Raw genomic sequence first — 20,068 nt, 5'->3', positions numbered from 1 at the left:
ACACTGACTGCTAGCATAATCTGAAATTATTTTCATGAGCCATTTGAAAGTCTACATAGTAAAGTTCTATTGATGAGACTTTTAGAAAGATTTTAGGAAAATGTTTCTATGTTACAGCTTTTTGTACTCAATATTTATGTGAGTTTTTAAAAAATGTTTTGCTGAAGTTCAAGTATTTGGAAAATCATTCATGTTTACAGTGTTTTTCTGTGGGAGGAACTGAGAATGAAAATTAAGAATCATTAACTGGTGTGTTAACAAGATTCTGGTTATGTTTGAATTTGAATGCTGGTCTCACTGTGATTTTTGTGTTTGGTCTATGCCTACATGGTTTTTTTTTATTTTTATTTTTTATTTTTATTTTTTTTTATTTTGGAGACTGTTGCCCAGGCTGGAATGCAGTGGCGCCATCTTGGCTCACTGCAAGCTCCGCCTCCCGGGTTCATGTCATTCTCCTGCCTCAGCCTCCCGAGTAGCTGGGACTACAGGTGCCCACCACCATGCCCGGCTAAGTTTTTGTATTTTTAGTAGAGACAGGATTTCACTGTGTTAGCCAGGATGGTCTCCACCTCCTGCCCTCGTGATCCACCTGCCTCGGCCTCCCAAAGTGCTGGGATTACAGGCGTGAACTACCATGCCCGGCCTATGCCTACATGTTTTTACCATGAAGGAAACGAGAGTATGAAGGGGGAGAGGGGAAATGATATTTTTCCTACGTCTTTTAACAAGTTAGAGATGATCTATGCCTATAAGTCTTTTTAGCTGCTGATAGTTTTGAGTTGGCAAAACTAATAATAATGACATTTTAAAATTTAAGGACATTAAAAATTTAGTTGGAAACTTTAACACAGTTCAACATGGTTTTAATTTTGTTAGTAGGCTAAGTGTATTGGAAACTGCAAAATCAGTGTTATGGTAATTGCAGACATATTTTGTAGCATTGGCAGTTTGGGAAACATGTTTATGTTTATGTCTATTTTATTCTTTCTGTTTTTTAGAGCTTATATTCTCTGTGGAAGATGTGACATATCCAGGCGGTACATCATGATGCAGGGCAACACATGGTGAGTGCCATGATGGGAATGGCAATAGTTTGGGAGAACCGAGAGAGGAGCAGACATTGGTGCTGGGCTGTAGAGGGTGGAAAGGATTTAGATACATGGGGAGAGGGGATAATGTGCCCATTCTTTCAACAGTGGGCACGATACAATAGAGGGCCATGCCCAGGGCTGGGAAGCCAGACCAGAACAGTTAATAGAAATCCCAGAGCGCTGCCCTGACAGCGCTTGTAGTTCCGAGGTGCAGGCAGACATTAAAGGTGGAATTAGGTCCTTAGAAGGTGGATTGTAATTATTGTAGGACCTGCTAAGAAGCAGCACAGAGTGTTGTGAGAGCAAGGAACCTAACAAAGCCCTGGGGTCAGTGACAGTGGTTGTAGAAAGGCCAGCAAGGATATTATTGTTATTGTAATAGCCATGTAAGAGGTGATGGTGTGAAGTAGATGAATTCAGGAAATATTTATGAAGCAGAAACAATTGGATTTTTTGTTTATTTTTTATTAAGGGATAGTTGCCATATAAGTGACAGCAATTTTAAAGTAAATTTTTAGCTAAGGATGGGGGGTGAGGGAGGACAAGTCAGATGATTCCCTGTTATATGTCTTAAGGACCATTAATGGTGTCATTTATTGAGATAGGAAATACTAGGAAAAGAGCAAATGTTTGTCTTGGAGGGGAAGGTCATTAATTCCTTTTAGCATATGTTATGTTGAATTTGTTGGTCCAGGTCAGTGAGACACTCAAGGAGAGAGATGGGGTTGGTAATTGGCAGTGTGGGTCTGGAGCTCAGAAGTTGTGGGCTAAAGGTGTAACTTGGGAGTTTCTGACAGATTGATGTCAATTGAAGCAGTGCAGGTGGGTAGCATCACTTTGGAAGACAGAGTGAGCAGAGTGCCTGGGCTAGACCCCTGAGGAATACCAGACGGTTAAAGGCCCCCTAGCAGAGAAGAAGCTGGTATGGGAGACTGCCAGGAGGAACAGCCAGAGAAGTAGGAAGGCCACAGTGAAGGCGTCATGTCAGGAAGCTAAGAAACGCATCCATGGGGGTGGGGGCTGGGGAGGCAACTGGACTGATTGCTGCACAGAGATCAAGCAAGGTGATTGAAAATGACCTTTGGTTTTCAAGACAAGGTGGGCACTGATCATGTCACTTATTGGAGAGGTGGTGGAAGCTGAAGTCGGATTAGAGTGAGTTAGAAGTATATACACTTTTGTCTTAGCTTGGGCTGCCATGACTAAATGCTATAGACTGGGTAACTTAAACAGTAAACATTTATTTCTCACAGTTCTGGAGGCTGGCAGTCTGAGATCAGGGTGCCAGCACAGCCAGGTTTCTGATGCATGCCCTCCTCCTGCCTTGCAGGTGGCTGCCTTCTTGTTGTAGTCTCACCTGGTAAGGGGTGGGTGGCAGGGATTTCTTTTCTCTTTCTCTCTTTATAAGGGTACTAATCCCATCATAATTACCTCTCAGAGTCCCCACTTCCATATAGCATCACATCGGCATTATGGTTTCATCAGCATGAATTTTGGGATGGACACAAACATTCAATCTGTAGCAACTTTTTCAGGTCATTTGACTGTAAAGGGGAGGACAAAGAAGGGGCAAAGTCAAGGGAGACCTGGAGGCCAAGGAAAGTACTTTATGTTGGAATAGACCTGAGCACTTTCAAATGCTGATGTGAAGGGTCTGGTATCAGGGAGAGGTGGAGGATTGCAGAGGTGGGGGTGGTAATCCCAAATCTGCATTTGGAGTTGGAAGTGGGGGCTGGGGAGGCAAGCCCCCTTGATCTTGTGAGGTCAAGATCAGAGGGGAACTTGAGCAAAGGCATGACAGCAAATGGTGAACAATGGGATGTTGAATTGGTCATTTTGGAAGTGGAGCAGCTTTAAGGAATGGTCGGTCCAGGGACGAAACATGGCAGTGGGCTGGGTGGCCAAGAAAGGGGAAGAGGAGTTTATTGAGCATGAGGGTTTCAGATGTTAGCAGGAACCCAGTATTAAATGGGTGGCCTATTCCAGTGGCTTGACTAGGGGGTCTTTGAGTTGCTCATCAAGATGGTCAGGCATTTATGAAACCCTGTTTACATAGTGAGGATTTTTTTTAAAAACACTTTTCCCTTTTTCTTTTCTGCCATGAAGTCACAGAATGTCGTTCCACCCGGGACGAGGGTGTCCCCGAGGACGAGGAGGACATGGAGCCAGACCCTCAGCACCATCCTTTAGGCCCCAGAATCTGAGGCTGCTTCACCCTCAGCAGCCTCCTGTGCAATATCAATATGAACCTCCAAGTGCCCCTTCCACCACTTTCTCAAACTCTCCAGCCCCCAATTTTCTCCCTCCACGACCAGACTTTGTACCCTTCCCCCCACCCATGCCTCCGTCAGCGCAAGGCCCTCTTCCCCCTTGCCCAATCAGGCCGCCTTTCCCCAACCACCAGATGAGGCATCCCTTCCCAGTTCCTCCTTGTTTTCCTCCCATGCCACCACCAATGCCTTGTCCTAATAACCCCCCAGTCCCTGGGGCACCTCCTGGACAGGGCACTTTCCCCTTCATGATGCCCCCTCCCTCCATGCCTCATCCCCCGCCCCCTCCAGTCATGCCGCAGCAGGTTAATTATCAGTACCCTCCGGGCTATTCTCACCACAACTTCCCACCTCCCAGTTTTAATAGTTTCCAGAACAACGCTAGTTCTTTCCTGCCCAGTGCTAATAACAGCAGTAGTCCTCATTTCAGACATCTCCCTCCATACCCACTCCCAAAGGCTCCCAGTGAGAGAAGGTCCCCAGAAAGGCTGAAACACTATGATGACCACAGGCATCGAGATCACAGTCATGGGCGAGGTGAGAGGCATCGGTCCCTGGATCGGCGGGAGCGAGGCCGCAGTCCCGACAGGAGAAGACAAGACAGCCGGTACAGATCTGATTATGACCGAGGGAGAACACCATCTCGCCACCGCAGCTACGAACGGAGCAGGTAAACCACTTGTGTGTAGTTCTTTAATGAACTGCAGAGGCCCAGGCACGGTCATTCTCCATTTATGACAACCAAACCAAAAGGATCCAGTGGGGCATCTTGATTTATATAAGGAAAGGAAGCACATTTTGGACTCTGTTTTCAAGAGGAAGAAACAATTGACAAATAAGTTGATGTCAGAAAAAAATTGCTTTTAAAAAGCATTCCAAATATATCAGTGTAGATTTATTTCAGTGAATATAAGACTTTTACTCTGCATAATACAGTTGACATTTTAATGATGATCCCATGAGATGAAAGATCTTGTATTTTTTGTGTTATCATAGATTAAATTATGTTCAATGTGATCATCATATCAGGTTATAGCATTTGAGTTTTTTTGGAACTGGCGATCTGCATGTTAATAATCAAATTAGTTAACAGGAAGGACTTTCTGAGTTTTAGGATAAGTAGAAATTTATTGTACATTGTTGCCTTCTTGGTTGGTTTCTTTGTAAAACGAAGTAAGATTATTCACACATTATGAAAGTTAGTTTTCAAAATATCTTTTTTTTTTTTTGTGACAGAATCTCGCTATGTTGCCCAGGCGGGAGTGCAATGGCGAGATCTCAGCTCACTGCAACCTCCACCTCCTGGGTTCAAGCAATTCTCTCACCTCAGCCTCCCAAGTAGCTGGGATTACAGGTGCACGTGACCACACTTGGCTAATTTTTTTTTTTTTTTTTTTTTTTTTTTTTTTTTGAGATGGAGTCTTGCTTTGTCGCCTATGCTGGAGTGCAGTGGCGCAATCTCGGCTCACTGCAACCTCTGCCTCTGGGTTCAAGTGATTCTCCTGCGTCAGCCTCCTGAGTAGCTGGGATTACAGGCGTGCACCACCACGCCCAGCTACTTTTTGTATTTTTAGTAGAGACGGGGTTTTGCCATGTTAGGCAGGCTAGTCTCGAACTCCTGACCTCAGGTGATCAGCCCCCCTCGGCCTCCCAAAGTGCTGGGATTACAGGTGTGAGCCACTGCGCTTGGCCTAATTTTTGTATTTTTAGTAGAGACGGGGTTTTACCATGTTGGCCAGGCTGGTCTTGACCTCCTGAACTCAAGTGATCCACTCACCTCGGCCTCCTTAAGTGTTGGGATTACAGATGTGAGCCACCATGCCTGGCCTAAAATTGCTTTTAATCTGATTTTGTTGCATTGAAATGGATTCTTACTGAAGAAAGTTGTATTTTAAAAATACTGTTTCATTCTATATTACATTTCTTTTTTCAAAAGATCAAATATGTGTAAATATGAGAGAAATAATGTTTCAAGGAGGCATTTCTAAAACTGGGATTCTAGCTGGGCTTACAGAAATACTCTGAAGTTATATGCAACTTTTTTGTGTGTGTGTTTTTCTAGAAGGAAACTTACATCAGGTTCTCAAAGAGGACGGTGTGAGTCTGTTATCCCAAAAGCCTGAGAACCATTGGTTTATATGGAAAAATAAAAGACACATATCAATTGTGCTAATGTTTATTTATGCCTCAGTGAACCCTTACACTGATGAAGATTTGAGATCTTCTGTTGTCAAGCTAATAACGGTGCTTCTCTTTCTTTCCCCAGTAGTGTACTTACCTTCATTGTCTTGTGGAACTTTTGTGCTAAAAGTGTTTGAGCTCCCCAGACCAAGTCACTTCACTCTGGGTTTGCAGAGAGCTGGTCTTGGCTCTTGTTGCTCTGCAGCTGATTTAGGAACCAGTTCACATCTGTTTCCACATTTTTCTCATGGCTCTATCAATTTGGTTCTGACTGAACATTTTGCCAGTAAATTAAATGATAGTAGTCATTCTCTGCCCTGAAAAGAGGGATTAGTGCTCAGAAGGTTCAGAAGGAAAATGCTTTGTTGCCTCTCCCTGGTGGCCTGGTAGAAGATAGAAGGGAATGTGTTACTTGTAGGGATGACTGATTTCTGGTGGGCCAAAGCTGAGTGAGAGTTGGTAGACTTTAAAAATCTTTTCAGCATGAACTACTGTTTCTGGTCAATATTCTGTGATGGACTAGTTGGCAAAGGCATAGGCATGTGATAGTTTTTTGTTTTTTGTTTTTTTTTTTTTGGAGACAAAGTCTTGCTTTTGTCCCCCAGGCTGGAGTGTGATGGCGCAATCTCGGCTCACTGCAACCTCTGCCTCCCGGGTTCAAGCGATTCTCCTGTCTCAGCCTCCTGAATAGCTGGGATTACAGGCACCTGCCACCACGCCCGGCTAATTTTTGTATTTTTAGTAGAGATGGGGTTTCACCATGTTGGTCAGGCTGGTCTCGAACTCCTGACCTCAGGTGATCTGCCTGCCTCAGCCTCCTAAAGTGCTGGGATTACATGTGTGAGCCACCGCTCCTGGCTGGCATGTGATAGTTAATGTTACAGTTTTATAGTGCTAATGTTAACTGGAAAGAGTAAATAGTTTGTAAATAGTTTTCTTCAGCCTCTAAAGTAATTGTTAATAATCTTGTTTCTGGGAAAACAATTTGCAGCAAACATTCTAGATAGTGTTGTATTTCCGCCTCTGTTTTGAGATGCTATAATTAGAGGAGTTGTCAGGGCTCTACTATAAATCCTAAATTTTTCCATCAAGGCTTCAACTTGGAGTTATGTATTTGTTTGAAGAAACTCAGATGTCCTGTGAATTGCGGATCTCAGTAAAATCAAGTGTCATAAGAATTACTTCTAACCTGATTTATCCTAAACCACACTCCTTTACTATGAGGATCTATATCTTTCTAAAACGGTCTTTATTTATATTCGAGTTGTTTTATAATGTACTTGGGGCATTTGCTCTGGAGCTGCCTAGTGGCATAGCTACATTATAATTGGCTCCCTTTGGGATATTAATTAGGTGGAATGTCAGTCATCTGTCTTATATGGCATGCTTCTGTGAAACAAACATGGAGCACATGAAGTCCTAATATAACTTCTAGAAGTATATTTGGAAAACTGAAACTTCATAAATTTGGATTGTGTTAAGTTTATGCAAATTCTATAGTCTGTTCTCTTGTTGCCCCTCCCCTGCTTCTTGGGGTAAGTGAATCTATCCTTTTACAAATTCTGTCTTCCCTATTTCTCTCTGCCTCCAAAATGTGGTTGAATAACAATTGTAAGATTGTCTTAGGGTGGACTGTTTTTAGAAAAGATCTGTGAAAAAGTGGACATATGTATTTGTTGTCATGAAAAATGAAAGTTACTCCAGGGATAAGGAAAGAAATTGCTACAGGCAGATGTAGTGCACCAAGCACACTGTTGAGCAGAGTGGTAAGGATGTGTGCCCTGGGCTTCACCTAGCTAGGGAGTGCTACCACGCAAGAATTCTCATGGCTGACCTTGTGATAGTAAATGTGTAGCTATTGGAGAACTACCCTAATGTACCTAAGGAATATCTTAATGTTTGCAAACAAGGAAGAATCTTGGGAAAAGTAACACAAACATAGCTTTCCTTGCTTTAAAAGAATTTGTCTTAATAGTGTTACTAATGTGATTTATATCCAAATTGGTCTTTTCAAGTCCTACCCACTCAGAGGTACCAGTCATCATTAGAAGTGTTATCCTTAAATGCAAAATTCTATTGGCTATATGGTAAAAAAAAAAAAAATATTAGAAATATCTTCTAATTAGAGTTTTTATTTGGAAATGTAGGCAATTATTTTTTCAACAGCCGTGCCATTACAAATTACATATATCTTTGACATGTGGCATGGTTCACTAATTTCTATACAATAACTAAGATTTACTGCCCAAATGTAAACTGTGATTTTAGAAGTGTATGAGATGAAGAATGTAGAATCCAAATCTCTGGCTGCTTTATTTGGGATAGCTGGTATATATCTGAGGATTGTATATATATCAGAAACATTATTCAAAGGAGTCTTCCTTTAGAACAGGGGAATCTTTAAGTGGAAAGCAATTTCTATTTTAATACCTAAGCACTCACCGATCTCTGTCAGTTTTGTAAGTTCTATTTTCAATGTATTGACATTTCTGTTTGGTGATAGGTTGGGGGATATTTTTGAGTTCAAACATTTTAATGGTCTTCTTTCTGGACTCAGGTTAATATAGCATTTTATTTTTCCTATTCTAAGATTGGAAGGTTATTTCCTTTAGGCTTGTAGTTCTGATTCAGACACACTAGAGTTCAGGTTTCTCTTCTAGGTCCTCATTGTTAAATAGGCTCAAAAGCTATTAATATTATTAAACCCCAGTTTTACATTGGAAGGTTTTAAAAATTGCTCATCTATTTTTTTTTACATTAAGTAAGCCCAACATCTCTATTTAGTTTTTTTTCCAGATGAAAAATAGCATTCAAGTGACTTAGTCATGGCCTCATGGCAGGTTAGTGATAGCTAGATCTACAACTCAAGCCTATAAGCCATAAGCATTAAGAGCTCTTTCATTATAGAACCTTGTCCTAATTTTCACTATAAAAGCTTTATAATTTACATTTATTTGATAGGTGAAATAGAGCATTTTTTAGAAATCAATAGGATGTGGAGTTCTTTAGAGTTTTCCCTCTAGGTTAAATAACCAAGGATTGGCTGATTGCAAGGTTTTAAGGGAAGATTAGGATAAAATTCCCATTATTGCATAGCATCATGTATGACTTCTTTCTTTAAAGAAAACTGCAAAAATTCTCCAAGTTAGTTAACTTCTGTAAAGTGAAAAGCTCCTTTGTCCTCTAATAAATTAAGAAGGCATAAAAATGTCCCCCAGTGAACAGTGCCTGAAAAATTCCTAGATGTGGTCCATTTATTTACAAGATGAATTCAGTGAAAAGAGATGGTGTTTTTGAGTCTTTCTGTTGAAAACAGCTCTGTGTATTAATTCCTTTAAGAGAGCGAGAACGGGAGAGACACAGGCATCGAGACAACCGAAGATCACCATCTCTGGAAAGGTCCTACAAAAAAGAGTATAAGAGATCTGGAAGGTAAGCAAGGAGTTGACACTGAAAGAAGTCATAGGATTATCTCCTTGAATTCAGATTTTGTGCTTGTATGGAGCAACAGCCAAGTCTTCATAATGGCCTCAGAGTCTGTCCAAGATGACCTGTGAAAAGCTAAAGCAGACTGGAATTTAAAAGACTTTACTTTCAAGATGCATTGATTATGCACAAGGAAAATCTTGATAAATTTCCAAAAATTAGAAATTATACAGACCACTTTTTCTGACCACAGTGCTGTAAAACTATACATTAATCATTTTAAAAAACCTTGGAAATTCATAATTATGCTCTTAAATTTACATGTTTCAGAAAAAAAGAGCAAAACTGCAGTCATATTTTCATTAGAAAATGACATTGAGATTGCTATCACCCAAAACTTAAAGGGTGTAATCAATTCTATATCCCGAAGTAAAATTTTGTGGTCTTACATTAATATAATGGTAATGAAGAACAGCACTCTAGAATCTGACAGATTCGGGTCAGTTATTAGCTCTCCCAATTTTATTACTGGGCAAAATTATCAGTGTCTTCGTTTGTAAAATAAGGACAGTTATATATACCTTCTTGAGTGATAAGGGGTCATTGAGATAATGCATGTCAAACACTTAGAACTGGGCCTGAAGTAAGTGCCAAATAAATGGTAACTGTGTATATAATTATTATCTGAGCACTTGGCTATAGAAATTGGTGGAGCTTAAGAAAAGCAGAAAAAGGGATTTAAAGATAAATTAATGAAATGGAAATAGAACTACAGTGATATAACTATATTGTAAGTAAATGCAAATACAATTTTTAAAGTGGGAAATAAAGAAAAGAAAAATCTACATAACATTAGGTTTGAGAAAGTGTATTATTACAGGAATGAAAAGAAATTTAGAAATTTAAAACCGGATAAAAAATTAACTTGAATGTGATGGGTTGATTTCTAAGAAAACAAAAATAATTTCACACAAGAAGCAGAAAACTTTAATAGGTCAATAACTCTGGAAAAATGGAAAAAGCTTACTTTGCACCACCTCTAAAAAAAGCTTTAAAGTGGTCTTGAACACTAAAAAAAGATGGAAGGAAAGCTCAGCTCATTCTGTAGCAGCAGGAAAAACCAGATGGCAAAACCTAACCAAGGGAAAAAAAATGACACAAAAACGACACAACAATCTCTCTTACAAATATGGATATAAAAACACGAATTAGGATATTAGCAAATGTTTTCAGTAGTTTGTTAAAATAACGGATAGAGTTTATTCCAAGACTGCATGGATAGAAAAGTTGATATTAGAAAATCTGTATTGTATGCGTCAAAATCTGTAGGGTTATCTCAGTACTTGCCTTTTAGGTATTTAAACTAAAACCAGCATCCATATGTGAGTAAAAACTAGTAAACTAGAAATATTAACAGTTGTCTTTAACATGATGAAGAATGCTAGCTCACGATGAACCTGATGGATACCATCACCAAAGAGTCAAATGTGGTGTTGAAACCTGCAGGCCTTTCCCATACAAATTTGAAAAAAGGCAAGGAGGCCCCATTGCTTATCATTGTTACTGAATATCCTTATGATACAATCAACATGGTAATTAAAAACATGGTGTTTTTTTGTGTCCCGGGTATTTTACTGGTATGGGTGATATAGTCATTAACAAAGGCCCCCACTTAATAGGAAAAGGAAATTAAGTGCTGTAAGTGCGTTTGATAGGACACTTACATGTTGCTCTGGATTAGATGAGATTAATTAGGAAGGATGAAATGCCATGGGTTAGATGGGATTAATTAGGAAAGATGAAAAGAGGGCCTGAGGAGGAGAGGAGACAGGAGAAAAGCCAGGGTATTGTGTCAGTGGACATCATTGAGGACCTATTTGAGGTGGATGATTTTTAATGTATAAGTGCTGGAAATAGCCTCGGTTTAATGGTTTCTTCTCTAATGCCTGGTAGCTTGCAGAGAAGGTAGACTTGAATTCTGTAAGTTCTGACTAACACAGCAGAAAATAAAAATTAGAGATGGAAATACTGTGAGGGGGAAAATTTACCAGTTTGCACTGTGGCATATTGGTAAGAAGAAACACTGGGAGTTTGGATTTTGAATTTTGGAGTGCCTGAGACACTTACCTAAAAAGGATCTTTTGTTTCTGTGTTGAAATGCCCTTCTCAAAGTGTTAAAAAAAATATTAACTGATGTTCACAACAACTGACCCTGACCATTCATTACATCATGCACAACGCCTGCTTAAAAGGATGGGTGAGGATGTCTTTTGCCTGTGTTTCTTGGCAATAAAACATTTGGTGGAATTTCTTTTTAGAACATGCTGAAATGTCTGTATCAACCATATTAGCATTTAACTACCACTTTTAGCTTTATCGTATTAGGCAAGTGACTGATTTTCAAAGCTGTTTCCTCCTTTGTAGGGGATGTTAATATCTGCCTCCTAGGCTTGCTGTCAGGATTAAATGTGAAATGTCAGTAAAGTGCTTAGCAGGGTGCCAGCCTCAGAGTAAGCACCAAAACAAACCAAAAAGAGTCCCTAGGAGCTAAGAGTTGCCATTATTACCTGACAGTATTTTAACAGCCTTTTAAATAAAAAGGACTACCTGGTTAGAAAATGTAATGCAAAGACAAATTAAAATTCACTGTGGAAAGTTATTAATAAATGATTTAAGCATCTTGTAATGCATAGGACCAATGGGAAGAGAACTATAAAATGTAGCTGATGACGAAGAAGGTGATGTAATAAAAGGAAGGTATGTCCTTTTCCCATAGTGGATGACCATGTCGTAAAAATACCAGTTTTCTTCACAATATAGTCACGTACCACATGGCATTTCAGTGACAGACTGTATACAATGTTGGTCTCAAAGATTATAATACCTTATTTTTTTACTGGACCTTTTCTATGTTCAAATATGTCTAGTTACATAAATATTTACCACTGTGTTACAGTTGCCTGCAGCATTCAGCGCAGTCACATGCTGTACAGGTTTGTAGCCTAGTAGCAACAGGCTATACCGCCTGTCCTAGGCGTGTAGTAGGCTATACCATCTAAGTTTGTGTAGGCACACTGTGATGTTTGTACAGTGATGAAATCACCTAAGGACTCATTTCTTAGAATATATCTCTGTTGTTGTTAGTGACATATGACTGTAATCTATAATTTTAATGTAACTTCAGTTAAAGTACTTTTTCTTTTTTTTTTAGTTTTTAAAAATGTAAAAAGAGATGGGGATCTCGCTATGTTGCCCAGGTTCGTCTTTGAACGACTGGCCTCAAGTGATCCTCCTACCCCGGCCTCCCAAAGTGCTAGGATTACAGGCATGAGCTACCATACCTGACCCTAGGTACTGGCTTTAGGACTTCATAATGACTCTTTAATTTTTCCTTGGGATAGAAGTTAGGATAATGAAGAAAAATAGTAATGCAAGGATACTTACTCTGGAAGTATTAAAGGTTCTGGAAATATATAATAATTTTAAAAATTTGATATGGGTTAAATAGATCATTGAAACAACTACAGAGCAACATTCAAGAATATATATTACGTACATCTAATAAATATGTAAAGTTACATGTGATAAAGAATATGTTTTTTTCAAATCAGAGGAGAAACTGGCAATTGGTGAGCCATTTGGAGGAAAAATTGAGATTAGATTTCTGCCTTACACCTTGGAGAGAGAGAATTAAAAATTGTGTTAAAAGTAACTGATGAAAATATAAAATCTTTTTTTAACCTTGGGATAGGAAATGGCTTCCAAGCATACTAAGGCAGGAAGCATAAAAAGATCTCTAGATTTGACTTTATAAAAGTTGTATGTAGCAACAAACAAACAGATTTCAAAGTAAGAAACTGGAAACGGTTACAATGCATATGACAGAGGGAGAACAGTTATCTTAATGAAAACTGTTTCAACAAATTAAAGACTCTAATCATAATTTTAAAAAATTTGCATAGCCTGTGACCAGAATGTTCACAAAAGACTTAAGCATGAAACATATTCATTTCAATATTGATAAAATACTTCAAATTAAATTATATGAAAATACTGTTTCATCAGAATGGCAAAGATTAAAAATAACCATAGTGACAGGATGTGTGGAAATGGGAACTCTTATGTGGTTTTGATGGTAGTCTAAACGAGTACTGCCTAACTAGAGAGAAGCCTTAAAAAGTATGCATTTGGGAAAGAATCTGACAAGTGTGCAAAGAACACAAATGTGTTCATGATAGCATTGTTTATGGTGGAAGAGAAGTAAATGTTAACCTAAATGACTATTATTAGTTTTGTTAAATTATGGTATATACATATAAAAGAATAATAATGTACCTATTAAAAATGCTCCAAATATATAATTATTGAAATAGGTGTTCCTGATTTACTACTGAATGAGAAGGTCAGGCTATAACATTAAAACATGTATGAAATATAGTGATTTTCTCTGAGTGGTGTTATGTGTGGTTTTTATGTTTGTGCTTTATTTTTTTCTACAGCGAACATACATTGACAGTAATTTTTCTGGTAACAAAACTAATGATGCGTATTGTAATGTTTAGAAGTTATATAAATAATATGTATAATCTTTCTAATCCTCCCAAAGTATACATACCTACACACATATATATACATACAGACTTTCCCTGTTAGAAAATTACAAGTTAGTGGTAGAGTTAATGAGAATACTTATTACTTTGATCTGGATGTAAACTTACATGGATAGTAGTAACTTTGTTAGTGGAGCTGTGAAGGCTACCAGCTGATCTTACAAAGCAGTTTTTCTACTTAGCTGGATTCTCAAGGTCTCTCTGTTCTACCTAAATTTCTTGGGCTTAAATTAAAATCTACCCTGTAGGTTTTGTTGTTATTGTTGTTTTGAGACAGGGTTTTGCTCTGTTGCCCCGGCTGGAGTGCGTGGTGCGATCATAGCTCACTGCAGCCTCAGCCTTCCAGGCTCACGTGATCCTCCCACCTCAGCCTCCTGAGTAGCTGGGACTACAGGTGTGCACCAACATGCCTGGCTAATTTTTGTATTTCTTGTAGAGACAGGGTTTCACCATGTTACCCAGGCTGGTCTGGAACCCCTGGGCTTAAGTGATCCTCCCGCCTCGGCCTTCCAAAGTGCTGGGATTACAGATGTGAGCCACCACGCCCAGCTGACCCTATAGGTTTTTCCCTCCAAGTACATCCATAGGATGGGTCTTTGCAGATTTCAAGCCCCAGGAAGTCAGGGAGATGGAGTTGTTTTTTCATCTTTCTTTACTGACTGAGTTAATATTAATATCTGTGAGGACCAACATTAGGCAAAGTGTTGGTTCACCAAGTAGTAATGCCCAAGACTGGGGTTCCAGAGACAGTTAGGGATGACATAACTGGTTCATTCTTGGATTATAATTATAGTCCTCAGGCCAAATTTATGGCCATATTGAGACTCTGTTTTGTGAAGTCTTAAAATCTTTTTTTCCTGGCAAAGACAGATGTGTAGGATTCAAAACTGGTATTCTCATTGCTGAAATTGTCCATATGTGGACATTTCCAAACATTTTGCAAATATCTTTTTCTTTTAGGAGTTACGGTTTATCGGTTGTTCCTGAACCTGCTGGATGCACACCAGAATTACCTGGGGAGATTATTAAAAATACAGATTCTTGGGCCCCACCCCTGGAGATTGTGAATCAGTAAGTAGATCTGGGGTGGGGCCTGGGAATTTGTATTTTTAAACAAGTAAACTTCAGGTGATTCTGATGCTACCAGACTGGTATTTGGGAGTCACTGGTTTAACAAAAGTACACACGGTGATTTGGCATGGTATTCATATTTTAGGTGAAAAATGCACCAAATAGGTGAAATAGAATAGTTTTTACAATGGAAGAGTATTTTTAATAATTAACCTCCTTTGCCCTCTTTTGAAGTCGCTCCCCAAGTAGGGAGAAGAAGAGAGCTCGTTGGGAGGAAGAAAAAGACCGATGGAGTGACAACCAGAGTTCTGGCAAAGACAAGAACTATACCTCAATCAAGGAAAAAGAGCCCGAGGAGACCATGCCTGACAAGAATGAGGAGGAAGAAGAAGAACTTCTTAAGCCTGTGTGGATTCGATGCACTCATTCAGAAAACTACTACTCCAGTGACCCCATGGATCAGGTGGTAGGTCTGAAGTAGCAGACAAGCTGTAGACCAGGGTTTCTCGGCGTTGTCACTATTGGCCTTTGGGGCTGGACAAATTCTTGATTGTGGGGACTGCCCTATGCATTGTAGGATGTTTAGCGGCATCTCTGGGCTCTACCTGTTAGATGCCAGTAGTACCCCTCCCCAGTTGTGATTACCGAAAATGTCTTCAAATATTGCCAAATGTCCCCTGGAGGGAAAAGATCACCCCCAGTTGAGAATCACTGTTACAGACAAAAGCCGTTTTAAAAAGCTAAAAGCCAAGAGTGCAGTAGGTTAATTAAAATATCTTTTTATAATGCATTTTTATTTATTTATTTTTGAGACAGGGTCTCGCTCTGTCATCCAGGCTGGAGTGCAGTGGCACCATCGTGGCTCACTGCAGCCTTGATCTTCCAGGCTCAAGTGATTCTCCCACTTCAGCCTCCTGAGTAGCTGGAACCGCGGGGCACGGGCCACCATGACTGGCTACTTTTTTTTTATTTTTTAGTAGAGATGAGGTCATACTATGTTGCCCACTCTGGTCTCGAACTCCTGAGCTCAAGCAATCCTCCTGCCTTGGCCTCCCAAAGTGCTGGGATTACAGGTGTGAGCCACTGTGCCCAGCCTATTCTACATTTTTAATGATACTGGTAGTCTCAGTACTGGTGGTTTCATAAGCTTTCATGTGTAACTAGTTTGTGCAGTTTGTGGTGTGTATGTGTATATGTGTGTGTGTGTGTGTGTTTTATCCAAAATGAAAAATAAGGAAGAATTTGAGTTTGTCTCTTCGAAGTGTATCCTTGACCAAAAGAGCACCAACCCTACAAAGTTGCCCATGCATATTGGCCAGTTTTGCAGAAAGGGAGAGCCATTGTCACCATTAATGAATGGGCTGGAGGGAGGACTCCTAGAGCACATGCTGCCAGGGCCGGGGCGCCTGTGGTGCTACAGCCGGCGCGCTCATTGCCATGGCAGACTCCACCACTATTTCTACATGCTCACTTCTCTTTTCTTTCTTCCATCTCCATTTTATTTTCTGTCACTGTCACCTTTTTGCTCTCTCTTCCCCTCTTCCCCCTAGGCGTTATGCCTCCATCCTGTTAGGCATATTTGCCACAGAGTAGGCATGTTGTAATGTTCATTGATTAAATGAATGAGTGGGCATCTCATTCATTTAATTAATGAACTCGTGCAGATTTAGGGCATGAAAAGTTGCAGATGTTAGATTTAGTGCATGGGATTAGATAAGAGATAAGAGAGGGTTGTGTTATTTGGAATTTTGTGAAAATAGCTTCTATTTGGACTTGTATCTGTGGGGAGCTTGAAAGGAGATTTCTGTGTTTTTGGAAACAAAGGATTTGAGAAGTCTCTCATAGTGGTGTGATATTTTATTTGATAAATTAGAGCAGGCTTTTAAGTCATAGTTGATGTGGTAGAGGGAAGGGAAAGCTCACATACTGTCCACTTTCACGGTGCCCGAATGTTACTCCATGCTTCTCATGTTGTCTTAGTTGACCCTGAAAACACCCCTGGCAAGAAGGTGGTTCTGTCCGTTAGAAATGCTGCTAGGAGTAATAACACCTGACTAAGTGGGACTTAAACAAGCTGGGTTTGTTCTTCTCATAATAAGGTACCTGGAGGGAGGCCATGGCTGGTGTTCACTGAGTGGCTCAGTGATGGCAGGCCCTGCTGTCTTCCTGAGCATCTTCCACAGTTGCAGGATGATGCAGGACTAGCAGGCCTCAGGTCCTTACACACCCGCGTCCCCACACGCAGGATGCAGAGGGCACGTTGGGTGAGCATTCTTCTAGTGTCTTGCCCGAGCTCTCCTTTCATCCCTTGACTCCGCTTCCATCCCTTTACCAGAGCCATGTGACATGCCTACCCCAGGGATTCGTTTTTCCTTACTGCCATGACAGAGTTCCACAAATGGCATGGCTTGAAACCACACACATTTGTCATCTCACAGCTTGGGAGGTCAGAAATCCAGCGTGGGCCTCTGGCTCCATCAGGGTGTCAGCAGGTCTGTGCTCCTTTATGGAGGCTCTGGAGAAAATCTGTTTTCTTGCTCATTCAGGTTGCTGGCAGAGTTCAGTTGCTTGTGTCTGGAGGACAGAGGACCTTGTGTCCTTGTTGGCTGTCAGGTGTGGGCACTTCTTGGTTCCTCCAGGCCATGTGCATTCCTTGACTTGTGGATCCCTTCCTCTGTCTTCAAAGCCAGCAATGGTGGTCGAGTCCTTCTCATGTTTTGAATATCTCTTGCCTCTTTTTCTGTTGTATCTCTGACCCCTGTTGGCAAAGGTTCCTAGATTTTAAGGATTCCTGTACTAAGATTGGGTCCACCCAGCTGCAGATCTTTTTTGCCATGTAAGTTAACATATATATTTAATTTCTGGGGATTAGGACATGGACATCTTTGGGAGGGGCTGGTGGCTCAGCCTACCTTCCCAGAGATCAGGAGTTCTCTTCTCCAAATCTTACAGAATCCTGCTTCTATTAGGAAGAAGGGAAGAATGGCTGCCATAGGTGTTATTATTCTTAAAACAATAAAGATGAAGACACTGAAGTTCAGGGAGTTTAAACAGGCAGGGTTGGTTGTTTTTTATTACATCGTTATGAGTATATTAAAACTCCAGTGTAGGAGGAAGACTGATAAACTCAAAAGGCAGACATTTGCCTTTGAGTTTTGTCGTCTGTGGTGCAGAGAAGGTGGTGAGAATGTCAAAGCTATACCGGCATCGCCACTCCCAACAATGAGATGGGGCCTGAATTATCCCCTCTTCTGGGTACCAGATTTTATGATTTGCCTTAATTTTACATTTGACAGGTCTGGTTTTTACATTTTAAGGCTACTAAGTCAGAGTGTGGACATGTAAAGTGATTTTCAACCTGGAAATTGAGTGAGGAAAAGTGGAAAATTTTCTCTAGGAATCTGTTGCAGAGTCCTGTGTTTGTGGTATGTGTTTGTGTGTGTGTGGGAGAGAGTGTGTGCGTGTTTATGTCCTCGTGTTTAAGGCATGAGAGTGTGTGTGTGTGTGTGCGTGTGTGTGTGAGAGAGAGAGAGAGAGAGAGGGGATATATAGGATATTTCTTATTGCTTGATGGATTGATACAGGAGAAGATAGGTTATCAGTGATTTTCAGTAGGAAGTGTACATTCCCTACGAGGGTATTTGATGTCAGTTGTCATGATTCTCTGAGGGTCATGATTTTTTAAAAAATGTCATATTAATAGGGCATAGATGAACTGTTCTAATGTTTCTTTTCTGTTTTTTTTTTTTTAGATGAGGTCTCTCTATGTCACCCAGGCTAGAGTATAGTGGCACAGTCATAGTCATAGCTCACTGCATCCTCCAACTCTTGGGCTCAAACAGTTCTCCTGCCTTAGCCTCCCAGGTAGCACAGGCACACACGACCTGGCTAATTTTTTTCTTTTTCATAGAGGTGGGGTCTTGCTATGTTGCCCAGGCTGGTCTTGAACTCCTGGCCTGGAGCAATCCTCCTGCCTCTGCCTCCCAAAGTTGCTAGGATTACAGGCGTGAACAAGCACGCCTGGCCTGTTCTAATGTTTCTGAATGTTGGCAAGGCACATTTACCTGAAGACTGTGTCAGCGATAAGTGTGTGTTTGATTCAGAGTATGCCAGTACTTGAGCATTTTGTTTTTAAATGTTTGTTAAATTGAGGGTTGAAAAATAGCATCTTGCTGTTAAAAATGCTTTGATTACCTGTGAGATCTTACATATCTTTGATATGATCGTTATTGATATAGTTCCTAATATTGATCCTTTATTTTTAAAAGGGAGATTCTACAGTGGTTGGAACGAGTAGGCTTCGTGACTTATATGACAAATTTGAGGAGGAGTTGGGGAGCAGGCAAGAAAAGGCCAAAGCTGCTCGGCCTCCGTGGGAACCTCCGAAGACGAAGCTCGATGAAGATTTAGGTGAGTCAGAGTCACTAACTAGCCTGAGACCCTTGCGATTATAGCTTCATTCCTAAATTTTGGGGAAATACCCTTGAGAGTCCCACATTGAGATTTCTTCTTTTTTATTTTATTTTTCTTAATTACAGTCAGTAAGATACATAGCAGTAGAACTTCCTTCTTTTTGATTGTATTTTTCCTTAGTTAATTTGGCAGAATACAGCAGCGATCTCATTTGCAAGGCATGGTAACAAGGGTGCCCCTTGGAGAGTTGTCCATTCGGAAGAGTTCAGCATCTTTCTGAGAGCAGGAGCCCATGCCCCCTGCCTCTCATGAGGACAGGTGTCCTTCCTTGGCCCTCTCCTTTGCCAGGTGCGCCTGGTTTGATGAGGGAAACAGCGACTATAGCCCAGCTCTGTTTGAAGGTTTCTCTCCACTTGTGTAGACAGTTTGCATAGCTTTTTCATAAGGTGGTCTATTTTTTCATGTGTATGTTCTGAGGTTCCAAGTAGGTTGTGAGATCTTTGAGAATGGAAATTGCTTTTTATCACTTTGTATCCTTAGCCCCTAACAGAATGCCATGCACTGATGAGACATTCAGTGTGCATTTAGCTACATGTTCTCTCTGGCTCTCATCTGCCCACCTCCATTACATCCCACACGCTGAGAGGCAGTTATCCATACTGGGCAAAGACACCTGAGTTGGGAGTTGGATGGCCTGGGTTTGAATCCCTGCTCCACCACCTACTTGATATGTGACCTTGGGCCACAGGTTCATCTCCTTCTTAGATTTTTCCCATTTGTAAAATAGGGATGACAGTAGACAGTAGCATCTATCTCATGCAGTACATGTAAATACAACTCCATGTTGGATTTTATTATGCTACTACTATGTTAATCTCATATAGGATTAATTTATTTTAAAAATTAATTATTTTTCTTTTTGTAGAGATGGAATCTCACTATGTAGGATTAATCTAACTTCTAGGCCTTTTTTTTTTTTTTTCAAATTGTGGTAAAATATAAGTAA

General features: G+C 40.4%; 1 protein-coding gene across 15 annotated transcripts in view; it reads left to right on the top strand.

Moving 5' to 3' along the window:
* DROSHA (drosha ribonuclease III) overlaps positions 1–20,068 on the top strand; it is a 135,427-nt gene that overhangs the window by 2,089 nt on the left and 113,270 nt on the right. For 4 of the 15 annotated variants that reach the window (XM_019013345.4, XM_019013347.4, XM_063700786.1 and 1 more), the window contains 6 exons: positions 999–1,064; positions 3,198–4,031; positions 8,882–8,974; positions 14,539–14,649; positions 14,884–15,115; positions 18,918–19,059. In XM_019013345.4, the coding sequence (XP_018868890.3) occupies positions 1,045–1,064; positions 3,198–4,031; positions 8,882–8,974; positions 14,539–14,649; positions 14,884–15,115; positions 18,918–19,059 (1,432 nt within the window). In that variant the 5' untranslated portion in view covers positions 999–1,044. The remainder of the gene's footprint in view (positions 1–998; positions 1,065–3,197; positions 4,032–8,881; positions 8,975–14,538; positions 14,650–14,883; positions 15,116–18,917; positions 19,060–20,068) is intronic. The other 11 variants (XM_055367592.2, XM_019013348.4, XM_055367594.2 and 8 more) reach the window with 3 other exon arrangements.

This window comes from Gorilla gorilla, chromosome 19 (assembly GCF_029281585.2).
Source record: "Gorilla gorilla gorilla isolate KB3781 chromosome 19, NHGRI_mGorGor1-v2.1_pri, whole genome shotgun sequence".
Lineage (NCBI taxonomy): Eukaryota > Metazoa > Chordata > Mammalia > Primates > Hominidae > Gorilla > Gorilla gorilla.
This window is presented reverse-complemented; position numbering and strand designations above follow the sequence as displayed.